The 17,653-nt window shown below is 62.7% G+C and overlaps 3 protein-coding genes across 12 annotated transcripts; all 3 read left to right on the forward strand.

The window, feature by feature from the left end:
- Positions 1-2,487: 2,487 nt before the first annotated feature.
- On the forward strand, positions 2,488-3,153 carry LOC126646565 (peptide YY-like). The gene is made up of 3 exons (XM_050327996.1): positions 2,488-2,675; positions 2,868-2,939; positions 3,096-3,153. Exons 1-3 carry the CDS (start codon positions 2,488-2,490, stop codon positions 3,118-3,120), a joined length of 285 nt encoding a protein of 94 aa, XP_050183953.1. The 3' UTR covers positions 3,121-3,153.
- A 2,321-nt stretch (positions 3,154-5,474) lies between these two features.
- LOC126646566 (pancreatic hormone-like) lies at positions 5,475-6,114 on the forward strand. Its single transcript, XM_050327997.1, has 2 exons — positions 5,475-5,650; positions 6,051-6,114. Exons 1-2 carry the CDS (start codon positions 5,475-5,477, stop codon positions 6,112-6,114), a joined length of 240 nt encoding a protein of 79 aa, XP_050183954.1.
- A 1,091-nt stretch (positions 6,115-7,205) lies between these two features.
- On the forward strand, positions 7,206-17,385 carry MPP2 (MAGUK p55 scaffold protein 2). 10 transcript variants are annotated; one of them, XM_050327925.1, is made up of 12 exons: positions 7,206-7,255; positions 8,995-9,113; positions 9,582-9,740; positions 10,191-10,340; positions 10,811-11,038; positions 12,398-12,529; positions 13,223-13,328; positions 13,933-14,001; positions 14,123-14,284; positions 15,003-15,205; positions 15,827-15,955; positions 16,272-17,385. In XM_050327925.1, the coding sequence occupies exons 1-12, from the start codon at positions 7,225-7,227 to the stop codon at positions 16,446-16,448; spliced, it is 1,665 nt and encodes a 554-aa protein (XP_050183882.1). In that variant the 5' UTR covers positions 7,206-7,224; the 3' UTR covers positions 16,449-17,385. The 10 variants fall into 10 exon arrangements, with proteins under 10 accessions (XP_050183882.1, XP_050183887.1, XP_050183884.1 ...); XM_050327927.1 differs by lacking the exon at positions 7,206-7,255 and adding an exon at positions 7,578-7,707; XM_050327924.1 differs by lacking the exon at positions 7,206-7,255 and adding an exon at positions 7,614-7,717.
- The last annotated feature ends 268 nt before the right edge of the window (positions 17,386-17,653 follow it).

Here is a 17,653-nt window from a genome sequence, read left to right on the forward strand (position 1 = left end):
GCACGGCCCCCCCTCCTGTGTCGCCGCACACTGGCGTGTGTCACACTGCGGCCACGCCACAGGGGCGACTCCCTCCATGGGGCTGGGGACCCCTCCGGGGCTGGGATGTCCGCAGTGGCATTGCCACCAGCCGTGTCCTCGCCTCTGCTCGCCGGGGTGACGGCTGGGGCAGGAGTGGGGAGCATGTCCCCTCAGGCCGGGACTGGCACCCTGCGGGGTCCCGTGTGCCATGTCCCCTCTAGCCGGGCTGGTGGCGCCCCATGGGGTCCTTGCTTAACCATGTCCCCACCATGCGGGACAGTGGCACCCCGCAGGGTCCCCAGGAGCTTTGTCACCTCCAGTCAGAGCAGTGACACACCACCAAGCTGTGGTCCACACAAGCCATGTCCCCTCTATCTGGGCCAGTGTCATCTCGCAGTGTCCCCACGATCCATGTCCTTTCCATCCCACTGGCTGGAGATGCGTCTGCATCTGGCTGGGACCATCCCAGCTTTTTGGGGACCCCTTTCTGCCACCTCTCCCCATCCCAGCACCCACAGGGTGGGCTTTGGTGGCCCCTGCCTGGTGGGCACGTCCCTGATGGATCCTTCCGTGCCTCAGTTTTCCTGGGAGCCGATCATTGCTCCTTAATGGCAAATCCATACCGGATTAGTGTCCCTGGTGCGGGGGGCTGGAAAGGGCACCTCATCTGTCCTGGGGACGGTGACAACGATCAATGGCGGTGGCAGAGGCTGTGGTGACAGCGGCTGTGGTGACGAGGACTGCCGTGACAGGGACTTCGTGCCCCGTCTGGGGAAACTGAGACAGCCACGGCTTTGGGCTGGGACTGTCCTCTGCTCTGTTCCCCATGGGTGGCTTTAGCCAGGGCCGTGGGTCATGTCCCATGTGCTGCGTCATGGCTGTGCCGTGTTTGTGTCCCTCGGTGTGGCTGATGTCCCTGTGTCACTGTCACATCCTGAGGCTGTCTTGTGGACATATGTGTGTGCCATGGCTGTGTGTGATATTTGTGTCCCTGTGCCATGGCTGTGTCACTTCTGTGCCCACAGGCCATGGCTGTATGTCACACCTGTGTCCATGTGCCGTATTCATGTACCATGCCTGCCTGTCCTGCCTGTGTTCATGTGCCATGCTTGCATGTCACCTCTGTATTCATGTCCTGTGCCATGGTTTTGTAACATCTGTGTCCATGTCCCATGCCCATGTGCCATGGCTGCATGTCACAGGTGTGTCCCTATGCCATGGATGCCTGTCACTTCTGTGTCCTTGTGATATATTCATGAGCCCTGGCTACATGTCATATCCATGTCCATGTCCCATGCCCATTTGCCAAGGTTGTATGTCACATCTGTGCCATGGCTGCATGTGACATGTGTGTCCTTGTGCCATGGCTGCATGTCACTTCTGTGCCCGTGTGCCATGGCTGCATGTCACACCCATGTCCATGCACCATGGTTGTGTCTCACATCTGTGTCCATGTCCTGTGTCCTTGTGCCATGGCTGCTTGTCACTCCTGTGCGAGTGTGCCCCGGCTACATGTCACACCTGTACCTGTGTGCCCTGGTGACATGTCACATCTGTGTCCATGTCCTGTGCCGGTCTGGCATTTTCCCATCTGTGTTCTGTAGCTGCCCGTGTCCCATCCATGCCCCCCATGCTCTGTCCTCCCCAGCCCCTCAGTGTCCCAGGCTGGGGGGCTCTGCCAAGGGACAGTGACAAGGTGCTAGCACATGTCCCCTGGCCAGGAGTGGTGGCAGGGGGATCACTGGGGTCCTGAGTGCCCGTGGGTCTGTCATGCATGAGGGAGGAGCCAGGAGCCCCCCCCCCAGGCTATAAAAACCCCAGGCAGGTCTGGGAGCCGCTGTGTCCCTGGCGCTGTCATCCCACTACCAGACCCTGCCTGTCACCTCCGCCTCCACCATTGTGAGTGTGGGGATGGGACTGGGGTTCCATGGGGTCCCTGAGGAGAGGTCGGCACCCCGGGGAGGGAGAATCACTCCCCTCCCTTGGGGACATGTGGCATCCCTTGTGGGGAGGTGCCCCTTAGGATGGATGTGGGTCTCTGGGGTCCTTTGGGGTGGCACAACCCCTTTGAGACACTGTGGGCGTCTCTGGGAGAGAGGTGTCCCATGGGGCATGGTGGGGGGGGACCCTGGAGGGAAGCTGTCTCTTGAGTGGGACTGGGATCCCAGGTGGCAGAGGGACACATCCCCTTGGGGGACAGGGGGGCATCCTGTGGGTGTGACATTCCCACAAGGGTTGGGGTCCTTGGGGATGAGATACCTTGGGGGGATGGGGGTTTGGTGGGGGACAGAGCCGTGTTGGGGGTACCCAGTGGTGATGGGGGTCCCTGGGGGTGATGGGGGTCCCTGGGGTGCAATGTGGGGAGCTGACGGTGATGGGGGTCCCCGGGGGTGATAGGAGTAGCCAGGGGCGATGGGGGTGACCCACACATAGCCATAGGCGCCCCTCTCCCGCGTGTTCCCGCAGATGGTGCTGTCCCCGCGGCCGTGGCGCGCGCTGGTGGCCGTGTCGCTCTGTGCCCTGTTGTGCTTGGTCGCGCTGGCGGCCGCGTACCCCGCCAAGCCCGAGAGCCCCGGGGACGACGCGTCCCCCGAGGAGATGGCCCGGTACTTCTCGGCACTTCGCCACTACATCAACCTGGTCACGCGGCAGAGGTGAGCGTGAGTGACCAAAAACGTGCGTGGGAGAGCCCCGCGCTGCTCGTGCGAGCCCCTTTTCACGCGCGAATCCCCATTTTCACGCTCGTGCCGGTCCTTGTGCACGCCCGGGGCCTCCGGCGGTTCCTCCCTTGCATACTCGTGCACGCCCCCGTGGAGTCCCCGTTGCGTGTGTCCCGTGTCCCGCAGGTATGGCAAACGCGCCAGCCCAGACGTCGCGGTGACGGAGCTGCTCGTGGGGGCCGTCAGTGACAGGCCACGGTGAGTGTTCCCGTCCCTGTCCCCACCGCCCCGCGCACAGGGACGGGGGCTGCACCGTCCCCCGCACCCCAGGGTGGGGGTCCCGGGGTTGTTTGGAGTCCCAGGGGGATTTGGGGGTCTCGTTTCCCCTTTTCTCACACCAGGTCTTCCCCGCAGGTACGACGACGACTCCACGTGGTGACCGTCTTTCTTCCTCCCAGTTCTCCTATCCCCCAAATCCTCCACATTTCTCCAGATCTCCCCAGGGGACCGAGGGCAAGTGCGGGACTCCCCTCTGGAGGGTCGGGGATTTCCAGATCCCGACCCGGGGGCGTCCCACTGTCGGGGGCGGCCCCGACCCCGTCCCCTCCCCATCGCTGTCGGGGGCGTCCCGCGTAGTCCCTGCACGCCCCCGCAGCGGCAATAAAGACACGATCGTGGGCACCGCCGGGTCTGAGCTATGTGTGTGGGGGGGCGCGGGGGAAATATAGGGCTGCAAGAGGGATGGAGGAGTGCAGAGAAGGATAAAAGGGTGCAGAGGGGATGTGGAGGGAATGGAGAAGTGCAGGAAGGATGTAGGGTTGCAAGGGGGACGACGAGGTGGGGGGGTTGAAGGTGGGGTGGAGAGGGGATGGAGGGGTGTGCACAGGTGGGATGGAGGGTTGCAGGGGAGGATGGAGAGGAGATGGAGGAATAGAGGGGTACAGGAAGGACGTGGGAGGAATTGAGGGGTGCAGGGGGTATGGAGGGATTCAGGGAGGATGCAGGAGGGATGGAGGAGTGCAGGAAGGATGGAGGAGTGCAGGAGGGATGGAGGAGGTGAGGCTGGGTGGAAGGAATAAGGGACAGGACATCTTTGGGTGCAGGGACAGGGGGTGGAGGGTGGGGAGAGATGGGGGGTGAGGGTTGAAAGGGGGAAGTAAATGAAGGAATGGAAGGGGAAAGGGGGTGAGGAGTGGGGGGCTTTTGGGAGGGGGGTGGGGAGGGAGAGGTCGAAGTGGGGTATGCTGGGGCACACTGGGGTTAGAAACTGGCGTGCACTGGGTGTGGGGGTATCGGGGGGCAGTTCTGGGAGATACACTGTCGATGGGTGTTGGGGTGCACGGGAAATGGGGTTCCCTGAGGCTGGGTGTGGAGCTGCATGGGGTTGGGGATGTGCTTGGCATGATGGTTTTGGGCTCGTAGGCCACAGGGGGACACTAGTGGTGGGTGCTGGGGTGGAGGTATGGGGTGCACTAGGTGTGGGGTGCGCCAGCAGTGGGTGCAGGGGTGCACTGGTTGTAGGAGGAACTGGATGTGGGGTGCACTAGCAGTGATGTTGGTGTGTATGGGGGTACTGGAGTTTACTGGGTGTGGGGTGCAAGGGCAGTGGGTGCTGACACCCACCAGGGCGTCCCCCCGCACAGGGACTGCAGCCATTGGGGCTGTGCCAGGCCTGGGGGTCCCCCATCCCACTGACCCTCCCCCTGGCCATGGTGGGAGCAGGGGGACAGTCACGTCCTCAGGCATGGCCACAGTGGGGGATGGCTGTATCTCCCTCGCACCGATGTCTCTGTCCCTCTGTCCCTTTTTTCCTCTGTCCTTCTATCCACCCCTCACCTCAACATTGACCCCGTCACTCCCTCAGCCTTCCCACACCCCCGTCCATCTGTCTGTCCCTCCAATGTCTCCCTGTCCCACTTCCCATCCATCTGTCCACCCCTCTGACCACCTCCCAACCTTGCACTCCACCAGCCCCCTGGCTGTTCCCCTCTAATCCCTCTGTCCCCACAGCTGTCCCTCTTTTCATCCCTGACGTTGGACACCCATGTCCATATCCTGTCCCCCCACAGAAGCCCCCCCAGCCCAGGGTCAAACATTAACCAGTGCTGTGCAGGGGCCACCTGTCCCTGTCACCCCCCACGATGGCCCCAGCCTTCCCCCCCGGCCGAGTGGGCACCTGGACACAGGTGCTGCGTGGCAGGGTGACGTCGTGGGGGGGGCCCGTAGAGAGGGATATAAGGGCCAGCACAGCAGTGGCAGTTGTGGCAACAAGGAACCACGGTGTCAGTTGCATCCCCTCATCCCGCTGTGTCCCTTTGTCCCGCTGTGCCCCTACCCGTGGAAGCAGGTGAGTGGGGCCAGAGGGCTAAAGAAAGGTGGGGCTGTGGGTGTGAGCAGAGGGAGGGTGTGTGATCAGTGGGGTGTGCAAGGGGTTGGAGTGTGTGTGGGCCTGTGAAATGGGTGTGCACACGTTTGTACAAGGCTGGGAGTTTGGGGGTGAGTGTGCAGGGGTGGGACATGGAGTGGGCATGGGAGTGTGCAGGTGTGTGTACGTGGGAGTGTGTGCATGTGTGTGCACGTGTGTGTGTGCATGTGTGTGTGTGCATGTGAATGTGCGGGTGTGTGTACTCATGCACGTGTGTGTGTGCGTGTACATGTTTGCACACATGAGCGAGTACATGAAGCGTGCAGATGTGTGCACATGGGAGTGTGTGCACAGCTGCCCTGTCCCCAACTGTGTGTGATCCGTGTGCCATGCACACACGTGTGCTCACAGCTGTCCTGTCCCCAGCCATGTCTCCCCGCTGGCCTCCATTCTTGCTGGTGGCCTGTGTGCTGGTGCTGCTGCCGCTGAGGACCCCCGCAGCCCCGGCCCAGCCCACCTACCCTGGCGACGATGCACCCGTCGAGGACCTGCTGCGCTTCTACAATGACCTGCAGCAGTACCTGAACGTCGTGACACGCCCCCGGTGAGCAGGGCCTGCCCGACACATGCTCACGGTCGCGATATTCTCCCCATCGCATCACCCTTCTCGCTGCAACACTCTCTGTGTTGTGGCATGCTGCCCGTCGTGACACACTTCCCTCTGCGACACACTTGCCTTGCCATTGCAACACGATGTGCTACTCATTGCAATAGGCTCTCCACTGCGACATTGTCCCTGTCATGACATGCTCCCTATCCTAGCACACTCCCCATTGCCACACACGCCCCATCACAACATGCTCCCCATCGTGACACCCTCCCCGTCACAATACACTTCCTGTCAGACATGCTCCCTATTGCGACATGCTCCCCATGTGCCCCCACCCCACCGCAACCCCCTCCCCTCCCCCCGCTGCCCCTGTAATGTGCCCCTCCCATTCCAGGTATGGGAAGCGGGCAGGTGGGCACGTGCTGGGTGAGGAGCCCTTAGGTGCTGCAGGGTGCTGAGTCTCCAGGTAAGGGGGGCCAGAGGGGCAGCAGGCAGGAGGACCATCCCCCAGTGCCACCCGAGCCTCAGTTTCCCCAATGGGGGTCATCCTGGGGGTAGAAGGAGGAACCCTAGGGTGGGGGGCAGAGGGTTGGGGGGATTCAGGGGGTCCCTGCAGTGTGTAAGGTGGGGGACATGGGGCCAGGGGGATCTGGGGGGTCCCTGAAGGGTGTGAGGTGGGAGACATGGGGCCGGGGGGATCTGGGGGTCCCTATGGGATGCTGGTGTGGGGAACACAAGGCCAGGGGGACCTGAGGGGGCCCTGCAGGGTGGGGGACACAGGGCTGAGGGGCCCCACAGGGTCTCAGGGTGCTGACCTCCCTCTCATTGCAGAGACTCTGCCGGGGCCAAGTGGGTGAAGAGGAGCCTGGGGGGATGCGGCCCCCGCCCCCCACCATACCCTCGTCCCCCGCTAAAGCCGACCCCGCGGGGCAGGGACAGACCCCCAGCAATAAAGACCCCTGCAGCCACCGCCTGTCCTGCCTTTGCCTGCTCAGAGGGATACTTGAGGGGGTACTGGGAGGGGCTCGGGACTCCGGGGGCACTGTGAGCGCTGGGGACACTTGGCGTGATGGCACTGGGGACACTGAGGGTGCTGGGGACACTGCGGACATCGGGGTGCTGGCACTGGGATCGCTGAGGACACGGGGGGGACATTGTGGGTGCTGAGGACAAAGAGGATTTTGGTGGCACTGGGGGTGCTGGGGACATGGGACGCTGGACCTGAGGACATTGAGTGTGCTGGGGCTCAGGGCACTGGTGGCACTGGGCATGCTGGGAACATGGGACACTGGTGCTGGGGACACTGGGGGCACTGGGGCACTGAAGAGACTAGGGTGCAGACCGTGCTGGGGACACTGGGGGTTCTGGGGACACCAGGGGTGCTGGCACTAGTGACACTGGTGGCACTAGGGAGACTGGAGGTGCTGGCACTGCAGACACAGACTGGCTGTGCTGGGGACACTGGAGGGGCTGGCACTAGGGACACGCCTCCGCGGCCATCCCTGTGCCCGTCCCCGTCCCGTCGGTGCCAGTCACTCGTGTCCCGCCGTACCCGCAGCTCTGCCGGGATGCCGGCGGCCACCCCCGCCTCGGTCACGGGTGAGTGTGCCCCACCTGGCGCTTGCACACGGACACACGGGGGCAACAACCCCTCCCGTGCACGTGTGCGGGGGCAGCTGCGGGTGGGGAGGCCGTGTGGGACCACAGGGTGCGTGTGCGTGGGGCTGTGGGCACAGGGTAGGCACACGCATGTGCACGGGGCAAGCCCAGGATTGGCACACGAGTGTCCAAGAGCAGGGGGACTTGCTCCTGCAGGAGTCGGCACTGCGCGACGGGCTCTGCGAGGGTGGGCTCCTGCGTGTGCGTGTCCGCGTAGGTGCGTATGCGTGTGAGTGTACACAAGAGTGTGGTGCGGCCTCTTTAAATCCGCGCTCCCCACCCCCCCCTTAAAGGGGCCGAGCCCCCGCTGTCCCCCCCTCCCCACGCCGCGGGGGGCGCTGCGGGGGGTTGGGGGCCTCCCACGCATGAGCGGGTGTGCAAGCCACGAGTGTGTAAGGACGAGTGAGTGGGTACGGGGGGGTCCGCAGGCGCTGGGGGGAGCGCGGGGGACACGCGGGGGTTTGCACGCGAGCGTGAGCGCGCGTGGGGGCGGGCGTGGGCGTGCACGGGGGACGCCCGTGTCAGCGCGTGTTCGCGCACACGCGTGTGCACTGAACGAGCGCGCAGCGGGGACCCACACGGGCGTTTGAGCGCGCACGGGGGGCACTCGCACGCGCGGGTGCACACGCGGGAGGTACGCGTGTACGAGACGTGCCCGCGCGTGTGAGCGTACGCCGGCGCCCACGGCCCCGCGCGTGCATAAAGGCGGCCGGACCGTGCCCGGCGCACATGCGTGTGCAAAGGGGGGGGGATGTGGGGAGAGGAGCGGGTCCGGCGCGAGTGGGGGCCCCACGCGGGGCCTGGGGGCTGCGGGGGGAGGGTCGCGGCGGTACCCGGATCTGGGGCGGGGGAGCCCTGCCCCCCAGCCATGAGCCTCCCCGGCCGAGGGTCCCCGCCGCCAGCCCCAGCCCTCGTCCGCGACCCCCGGGACCACCAGGTATGGGGGTCGGGCTGGGGCGAGCGAGGGGTGATGCCACGCGGTGGGGTGATGCCAGTCGGGCGGAGTGGCGTGGGCATGGAGGTGTTGGGATGGGGTGGGGGATGAGTTGAGTGCAGGGAGATGGGGATGGCGGAGGGTCTCCGGGTGATGCTGTGGCCCCCCTAGAGGTGTGGGGGGCTGATGGATGGCCCTCCCCGCCCCCCGTTGCATCGCGATGGTCCCCCGCCATTGCAGCGCAATCGCGCAGCCGCTCCCATCCGCACTGCCCCGGATGCGGCAGCCCCCTCCATCGCCCCCCCCCTCATTCCATCGCCCCCTCATCTCATCGCACTCCCCCGCTGCATCATCCCCCCATCGCAACCCCTCATTCCATTGCCCCCCAATTGCATCACCGCCCAACTGCATCAAACTCCAACCCCCCTCCCCCACCAATTGCATTGCCCTCCGAGGGGCGTTTTATTTTGGGGGGGGCACATCCGTTTGTCCCTCCTGTTGGACGAGGAACGGGGATTTCCCTGCTCCCGCAGGACCCCGCACTGTGCCCACAGTGGGAAGGGGCCCTGGGGTGAGCGGGACAGGAATGGGGGGGTGGACGAACGAGCATCCCTGGCTGCACTTGACTTTTACCCACGTTACCACCCTCTCCCCTCCACTCCGTGTCCCCCCGTGTGTGTCCCCCATGTCCCCACCGTGTCCCGTGGATGTCCCCCCTCTGTCCCCGCACCGTGTGCTCCCCCAGCCATGCAGCAGGTCCTGGACAACCTGATGGGGCTCCCGGGATCCCCAGGGGTGGCCGACCTTGACCTCATCTTCCTGCGGGGCATCATGGAGAGCCCCATCGTCCGCTCCCTGGCCAAGGTACCGCGGCACGGGGGGGCACCGTGCCCCGCCCCGGGACCCTCGGGCTGTGTGGGGGACGATGCACATGTGTGTGCATGCGTGTGTCTGCATGTCCATCCAGGCAAGTGTGTGTGCATGCAGGGGTGTGAGCTTGCACATGTGTGTGTGCATGCAGGGAGGTATCTGTGCATGTTTGCACATGCATATGTACACGTGCACGTGTGTGTGCTCGTACATGCGTGTGGATGGGCACCTGCCTGTGTGTGCATGCATGAGTGTGCACGTGTGTATGTGCACTCACGCGTGTGCATGCAGGGAGGGATCTGTGTGTGTACACATCTGTATGTATGTAACCTAAGCTCCCGAGACCCTGGGGGTCCGTAACCCCTCCAGAACTTCCCAACCTCCCTGATTCCCTGGGGGTCCCTGATCCTCCGGGTGTTCCCTAACCCCCCTACCGGCCCTACCCCCCGTGGTGCCCCCCAGGCGCATGAGCGGCTGGAGGAGCGGAAGCTGGAGGCGGTTCGCGGGGACAACCTGGCGCTGGTGCAGGAGATCCTGCGGGACATCGGGCGGCTGGTGCGGCCCGACGGGCAGGGAGCAGCGGCTGAGCTGGCCCGGATCCTGCGGGAACCACACTTCCAGGTGCGCAGGACATGCGTGGGACACTCCTGTGCCGGGGGGCGTGGGACAAGTGTGTGCTGGGGGTGTGACACAGGTGGAATCCCCCTCCTATGCTGGATCCCTCTCCTGTCCTGCATGGCACGTGTGTGTGCTGAGGAGTGCATGACAAACGTGTGTGCTGGGGGGGTGTGACACAACACGCACCAGGTGTGTAGGACACAGGTGTGACACCCCCTCCCGTGCCAGGTGGGTGTGACACATATGCATGTCACACACACGTGGGAGACACGTGGACCCCTCCTGTGCGAGGAGTGTGGGACACTCTGAGTGCTGGGGGGTGTGACACAGGTGTGACCCCCCTCCTATGCCAGGGGTGTGTGTGACGTGTGTGCATGACGTGTGTGCTGGGTTGCATGGCACGTGTGCCAGGTGCGTAGGACACAGCTGTGACCCCTCTCCCATGTGTCCCAGTCACTGCTGGAGACCCATGACTCGGTGGCCGCCAAAAGCTACGACCCCCCCCCGAGCAGCCCTGTCCTGGAGCCCCCCCTGGGGTCCCAGCCTGTTCCCCCTGATGCTGTGCGCATGGTGGGCATCCGCAAGGCAGCGGGGGAGAACCTGGTGAGCCTGGCTGGGAAGTCCTGGGGGCACTGTGGGGTACTGGGACATTTTGGGGTTATGCTGAGGGTACTACAGCCAACTGGGGTACTGAGGGGTTCATTGGGAGCATTTTAGAGTGCTGGGGACATTGCTGGGGTGCTTGGGGACATTTTGGGGTTCTTGGAGGCATTGTGGGGTGATAGGGATATTGCTGGGGTGCCAGAGGCATTTCAGAGTGCTGAGGGTCACTTTGGGGAGCGGGGAACATTTTGGGATTCTTGGGGGCATTTCAGGGTGCTGAGGACATTGCTGGGGTGACTGGGAGCATTTTGGGGTGCTGGGGATATTATGGGGTGCCCTGGACATTATGGGGTGCTGGGGGTATTTCAGGGTGCTGGGCTCCTTACAGGGTGAACGGTGGGTGCTGGGTGGGTGTCACCGGGTGCTGTGGTGAGTCCCTGCTGGCGGCTAAGCAGGGCTGTGCCCTTCAGGGGGTGACTTTCCGGGTGGAGCGGGGAGAGCTGGTGATCGCCCGCATCCTGCACGGGGGGATGGTGGCGCAGCAGGGGCTGCTACACGTGGGGGATGTGATCCGCGAGGTGAATGGGCGTGAGGTGGGCAGCGACCCACGGGTGCTGCAGGACAGCCTGCGCCATGCCAGCGGCAGTGTCGTCCTCAAGATCCTGCCCAGCTACCAGGAGCCTCATCCGCCCCGACAGGTACTGCCCCTGCATCCCGCCTTGCATCCCACCCCACATCCCACCCCGTATCCTGCCTCACATCCTACCCTGCCAGGTACCGCGTCCCACCCTGCATCCTACCCCACATCCTGCCCTGTCAGATACCACACCAGCATCCCACCCCACATCCCACCCTGCATCCTGCCCTGCATCCAACCCTGCATCCAACCCCGCCAGGTACTGCCCCTCCATCCTGCTCTACATCCTGCTCCATATCCTGCCCTGCATCCCACCCTGGCAGTGTCACCCCTGCATCCCACCCTCAGCACCCTACCCACAGCTCCTCCTGCCCTGTGGCCCCCATCTCTGTCTCCCCATCCCCACTTGTTGTCCCTGTGCCACCCTGCCAATGTCCCTGTGCCCACGTGCCCCACATCCCTTGTCCCCTTGCCATGTTCCTCATCTCCCCATGTTCCCCCTGAGCTCCACACCCCCTTGTCCCCCCGTCCATGCCTTGTGCCAGTGTGCTCTGTGGCTGGTGGGACCCCTGTGTCCCCCACCGGCCTGACAGGGGTGGGCACCACGCTGTGGTTGTCCCTGCCCTGCCCCTCTCCTTGCCCTACCCCTGTCCTTGCCCTGTCCTTGCCCTGTCCTTGCCCTGTCCCTGTCATCCCCATCCCTGACCTGTGCCTGTCCTTCCCCTGTTCCCATTCCCGCCCTGTCTCCATCCTTGCCCTGTCCCTGTCCCGTCCCCATCCCCATCTTGTCCCCATCACTGTCCCTATCCCTGCCCTTACCCCATCCCTGTCCTGTTTCTGTCCCTGCTCTGTCCCTGTCCCTGTCCCTCCCCCTGTCCCCATCCCTGCCCTGTCCTTTCCCTCTCCCCATCCCTGTCTCCACACAGGGTGCCGGCTGGCAAAGGGTGCCCACCCCGTGCCCCCCCCTCCTCGCACTGTGCCAGGCACTCCCTGTCTCTGTGGGGAGACAAAACAACCCTGTCACCACACCACATCCCCTGGCACCACGTATCCCTGTCTGGGCCATCCCTGCAACATCCCTCCGCCACCAACACTGTGTCCTGCATCCCTGCACACGGATGTGTATCCTGGCAGGGGTGGCACTGGCAGCGCTGGGCACATGCGTGTGCCTGTGCGTGGCCGTGGGACTGTGCCTGGGAGTCGCCGTGGGGGTCCTGTGGGGCGCGGCGGCGGCAGCCGGGGCCCTCTGCATGTGTGCGGGGGCTGCACGAGCCTGGCTGCACCGGGCACGGTGGGGGCACCGTGGTGGGGGGGGCACCTAGAGAGGGGCACGCGGGTGTCCTTGCTGAGGAAACTGAGGCATGGGACAGCAGAGTGGGGTGCCTGGGGGTCCCCCCGTGCTGACCCCCGTGGTCCCAAGGTGTTTGTCAAGTGCCACTTCGACTACGACCCGGCCACCGACAGCCTCATCCCCTGCAAGGAGGCTGGGCTCAAGTTCATGGCTGGGGACCTGCTGCAGATCGTCAACCAGGATGACCCCAACTGGTGGCAGGTCAGGGGCACCCCCCTGGGGCAGTGGTATGGGGGGGTCATGGCACTTTGCTCCCCATTTGGGGGTCCCCCTGGCAGTGGGGTCTGTCGAGGGTGTGGAGGGAGTTGAGGATTGGGGGTTCTGTGGGAGGTCAAGGGGTCCCTTTGGGCTAGAGGGGTACCTGGGAGCATCCCTGGAAAGTTGGCTGGTTTGTGAAGCTTGAGGGGTCCCTGGAGCTGGGAAGGGTTCCTGGGAACTGGGAGATGTCCCTGGGAACAAAGGGGTTTCCTGGGAGCTTGGGGGTGTCCCTGGATCTGGGGAGGGTCCCAAGAAACTGGGGTTGTTCCTAGAACTGGGTGGGAGTAACTGTGGGGCTTCAGGGGGTTCCTGGTGCTGGGGAGGTCCCTGGATATTGGAGGAGTCCCTGGAGCTGGAGGGGTTCCTGGGGGTCTTGGGGGGTCCCTGGAGATGGGGATGGTCCTTGGAGTTGAGTGTATGTCCCTGTAGGGATTGAGAGGTATCTGAGAGCTGGGGGTCCTTGGAACCTGGGGGTGTCCCTGGAGCTGGGGGGGTTCCCTGTGCAGCTTGGGGAATACCTGGAGCTGGGGAGGGTTCCTGGGAGATGGTGAGTCCCTGCAGCTGAGGTGCTTCCCTGTGGGGCAGGGAGGGCCCTGTAGCTCAGGAGGGTCCCCACATGTGACTCTGTGCCTCCAGGCATGCCACGTGGAGGGGGGCAGTGCGGGACTGGTGCCCAGCCAGCTGCTGGAGGAGAAGCGCAAGGCCTTTGTCAAGCGGGATGGGGAGGTGGCCCCCACGTCGGGTATGGGGACCCCAGCCTGGCCTCGGGGCAGTGGGGGGGGAACATTGCTCTGAGGGTGGGGGACAAGGGGCACATCGTGGCAGGGGAGCACAGTGGGTCCCCTGAACCCTGTGGCAATGTCCCAATTGCCCCAGAATGATGACCTCATGGCACTGCCCCTGAGGCAGGTCCCCAGTTCCTGGGGTGATATCCCCAGTTCCCAGGGTGATGTCATCATGCACTGTCACTGCAGCAGGTCCCCAATTCCTGAGATGATGTCCCCAGTTTGCAGGATGATGTCCCCAATTCCCAGGGTCATGTCCCCATGGCACTGTCTCTCAGATGGGTCCCCACTTCCCAGGATGATGTCTCCGTGGCACATGGCACTGTTCCTGTGGCAAGTCCCCAGTTCATGGGATGATGTCTCCATTGCTCCAGGGTGACACCCCCATAGCACTGTCAACTGCAGGAGTTTCCCAATTCCCGGGGTCATGTCCCCAGTTCCCAGAGCGGTGTCCGTATGGCACTGCCCCTGTGTTGGGTCCCAGCTCCCCTTGCACTGTCCCCTTGCCATGGCACTCTCCATGTCCCTGTCCCTAGCTCAGCCAGCTCCTTGCCCTCGCAGGGGCCCTGTGTGGCAGCCTCAGTGGGAGGAGGAAGAAGAGGATGATGTACCTGACGACGAAGAATGCTGGTGAGTGTCCACTGGCATTCCCTCAGGAAAGGAGGGGGCAGCCCCGGGGCTGTGCTTGTGGTGGCACCTCCTGGGGACAGGGTGTCCCCCTGAATGGATTCCAGCCCTGCCCCTCGCCCAGAGTTCGACCGGCACGAGCTGCTGATCTATGAGGAGGTGGCGCGGATGCCGCCGTTCCGCCGGAAAACGCTGGTGCTGATTGGGGCGCAGGGCGTGGGGCGACGCAGCCTCAAGAACAAGCTCATCATGTCAGACCAGGCGCGTTACGGCACCACCATCCCCTGTGAGTGGCCCCTGGCCCTGCCGACAGTGTTCCCTGTCCCCCTGGCAGCACTGTCGCCGTGAGCATCGCTGAGCCCACTGACATCACCACCCCTCACCTGCTTCCCTGTCCCCTGCTGGCAACATCATTCATCACTCCCATGAGCATCACTGTCCTGTGTGAGCAACACCATCCTCGTGATCATCCCTGTCCCTTGGGAGCATCCCTGTCATCTGTGAGCATCCTTGTCACCTCTGACCATCCCTGCCTCCTGCCACCATCTGTCACCTGCAACCATCCTTGTCCCTCAGGACCATTCCTGTCCACTGCATCATCCCTGTCCCCTCCGACCATCCCTGTTGCTTTTGAGCATTCCTGTTCCCTACCAGTAGCGTCATTCCCATGAGCATCACAGTCCCCCATGAGCATCCCTGTCCCTTGTGATCATCCCTGTCCCCCTCCAGCATCCCTGTCTCTTGTGACCATCCCTGTCGTCCATGACCATCCCTGTCCCAACTCTGCCAGCATATCTGTCTTCTGGGGACATCCCTGTCCCTTGTGAGCACCCCTGTCCCCCTCCAGCATCCCTGTCCCCCATGACCATCCCTGTCCCTTGTGAACATCCCTGTTCTCTGCGACCATCGCCGTCCCCTGCCATCATTCCCACACCCTGTAAGCACCCCTGGGATGGGACTCCGGGTGTGTGGGTGTCACTCAGGTGGGTTCCCACCACTGGCAGACACGTCTCGGAAGCCAAAGGAGAGCGAGCGGGATGGGCAGGGGTATCGCTTCGTGTCCCGGGGGGAGATGGAGGCCGACATCAAGGCTGGGAGGTACCTAGAGCATGGCGAGTATGAGGGAAACCTGTACGGAACCAGGATCGACTCCATCCGAGCTGTGGTGGAGGCTGGCAAGATGTGCATTCTGGATGTCAACCCCCAGGTAGGAGACACAGGGAGGGGGACAGTGACTGTTGTTACCCAACAAATTGTATTTCTTTAAAGAACAACCTGTGCAGCCATGGGCAAGAATTGTTGAGGGGAGATTTAATCAGTGGAATAGATAATGGATGATGGGCAAGCTCTGGGTGATGTCTGTATGTTGGAAGAAAAAATGGAAGGTTTAGGGCCTGACATGGCTCAGTGCTCTTAGAGCTGGGAGAGGAATTTAGTGTTGACATCAAATGCAGCATTTATATAAACCACAAAGATGCAGAAACGAGAGGTGAAGAAGAAACAAACACAGACAATTTCCCAGAGACTTTCCCTCTCCAGGAAAATATCATAAAAGATTGAAAATGTGGATTGATTAGCGTGAGAAATGAGAAATCAATAACCAATAGAAGATAGAATAATAATTAATGAAGAGAACTACTTAAGCCAATTAACACTAATTCCTTTGTTTGCTAAAATGTATAAATACTTAAAAGTTTTGATAACTGATGTACAGGTTTTGTGGAGCCATGCCCATACACCTCAATGCCAGATAAACTCTCTAACCTGATAAACTGGGTTAGAGGGTTTATTTCCCAGGATTTTGGTGACTTTGTCCCCTCCCACCCAGGCAGTGAAAGTGCTGAGAACAGCTGAGTTTGTGCCATATGTGGTGTTCATCGAAGCCCCCTGCCCTGAGACCCTGCGGGCCATGAACCGAGCAGCCTTGGAGAGCGGCGTGGCCACCAAACAGCTCACGGTGAGTGTCCTGGGGGACACCAAACAGCTCATGGTGAGTGTCCTGGGGGCCTGAGGGAAGGGGAAACTGAGGCAGGGCTATGGGGGAGCTGAAGACGAATAGTAGGTGTCCCCTTGCCACCTTGGGGGGCAGTGGGGAAACTGAGGCAGGTTTTGGGGGGCTGAAGGTGGGTGGTAGGTGTTCCTCTGACAGCCCTGGGAGGTGATGGGGAAACTGAGGCAGTTTTGGGGTGCAGAAGGCAGATACTTAACAGACAGTGGGCGTCTCCAGTGTCCCTGGGGGGCGATGGGGATACTGAGGCAGTTGTGGGGTTCAGGACGCGGATGCCCAGCGGACTGTGGAGGAGAGCAGCCGGATCCAGCGTGGGTACGGGCACTACTTCGACCTGAGCCTGATCAACGATGACCTGGAGCGAACCTTCCTGAGGCTCCGGGAGGCCATGGATCACCTGCGTGTCCAGCCCCAGTGGGTGCCTGTCACCTGGGTCTACTAGTGACCCTCCCTGCCCCCACGGGAGAGGGCCACAAAACCCTCCCCTCTTCCCCCCCAGCCCACCCAGGAGGGCTGTGGGGGTGGAGGGGGGTTGTGCCTCACCCACTGGTGTGATGAGCTTGTGCTCCGCACCGTGGGGTTGTGTGGTTGGGGGCTCTCTATAGAGCCCCCCCAACTCAAGCCTGACTCTTCTCTCCCCCCTGCCCAGCCCCAGATTTTGGGGAGGGGCAGAATCAGACAGTGAGGACCCATGGGGGGGCACAGCCCCCGCCACCATGCCCAGCACCCACACAGCTAATTCACTGCCAAAACCTCACCTCCTCCCCAAATTACCCCAGGGGGTTGTGCCACCCCCAACTGGGGGACATGGGGAGGACAGCGATCCCCCCACTCTTCATACTCCCCTGCTTCAGTTTCCCCATGGGGAAGCCCACCCTGTCCCAGTTTGGGATCCTCTGGGATTGGGGTCGGGGGGGCTGTGGGATTTTGGGGAGGGGGGGTTACACCCAGGTGGAGTCTTAGAAGCTGCTGTGGTTTCAGGTGTCCTGACCCACCCCTGCACCCCCACAGGCCACAACCCCCCTGTGGGGCCCCCTCTTTCCTTTACCAGGGTGGGGGTTCCCTCATTGTCCCTTGTGGCCTCCCTCCCCAGGTAGCAATAACCCCTTCCTCCCCCCTCCCCGCTTGGGTTCCACCCTTTAATTAACCTCGGCGGGGGGACTGTGGCTCGAGGCTTGCCGGGGGTGTCTGGGGCTGGGGGTGGTGACATGGGGTGACCCCAAGGGACAAGGACATGGGTAGTGCAGGGTGTACCCCCGTGTCCCTCCTGTCTCATGTCCTCCTGCCCTGCCCCCTCGCACCGTGCCCCCCATCCTTGTCCCCCTGTTACTCCTTTTTGGTACTTTGCTGTGGATTTTATTAAAGGCGAGAAAAATGGTGGTTTTGTTCCTCATGGTGAATTGGGGGGGGGGGGTAAAGGAAGACCCCCAGGGGACACTCGGTGTCACCTGCCCCTTTCCCACCTGTTGGTGATGGGTTTTAATCTGCGAATCCACATTGTGCACCAGTTTGGGGCTGAGGTGGGAGGTGTGTGTACACACGTGTGTGCACATAAGTGTGTTTGCACGTGTGTGTGTACATGTGTGCACACATTATATTTGGGTTTTGGTGGCTGTGGGTGCTGGGGGGGTTTGGTTGGGATGGGGA

This window comes from Myiozetetes cayanensis, unplaced genomic scaffold (genome assembly GCF_022539395.1).
Source record: "Myiozetetes cayanensis isolate MyiCay16 unplaced genomic scaffold, myiCay2020 scf35, whole genome shotgun sequence".
NCBI lineage: Eukaryota > Metazoa > Chordata > Aves > Passeriformes > Tyrannidae > Myiozetetes > Myiozetetes cayanensis.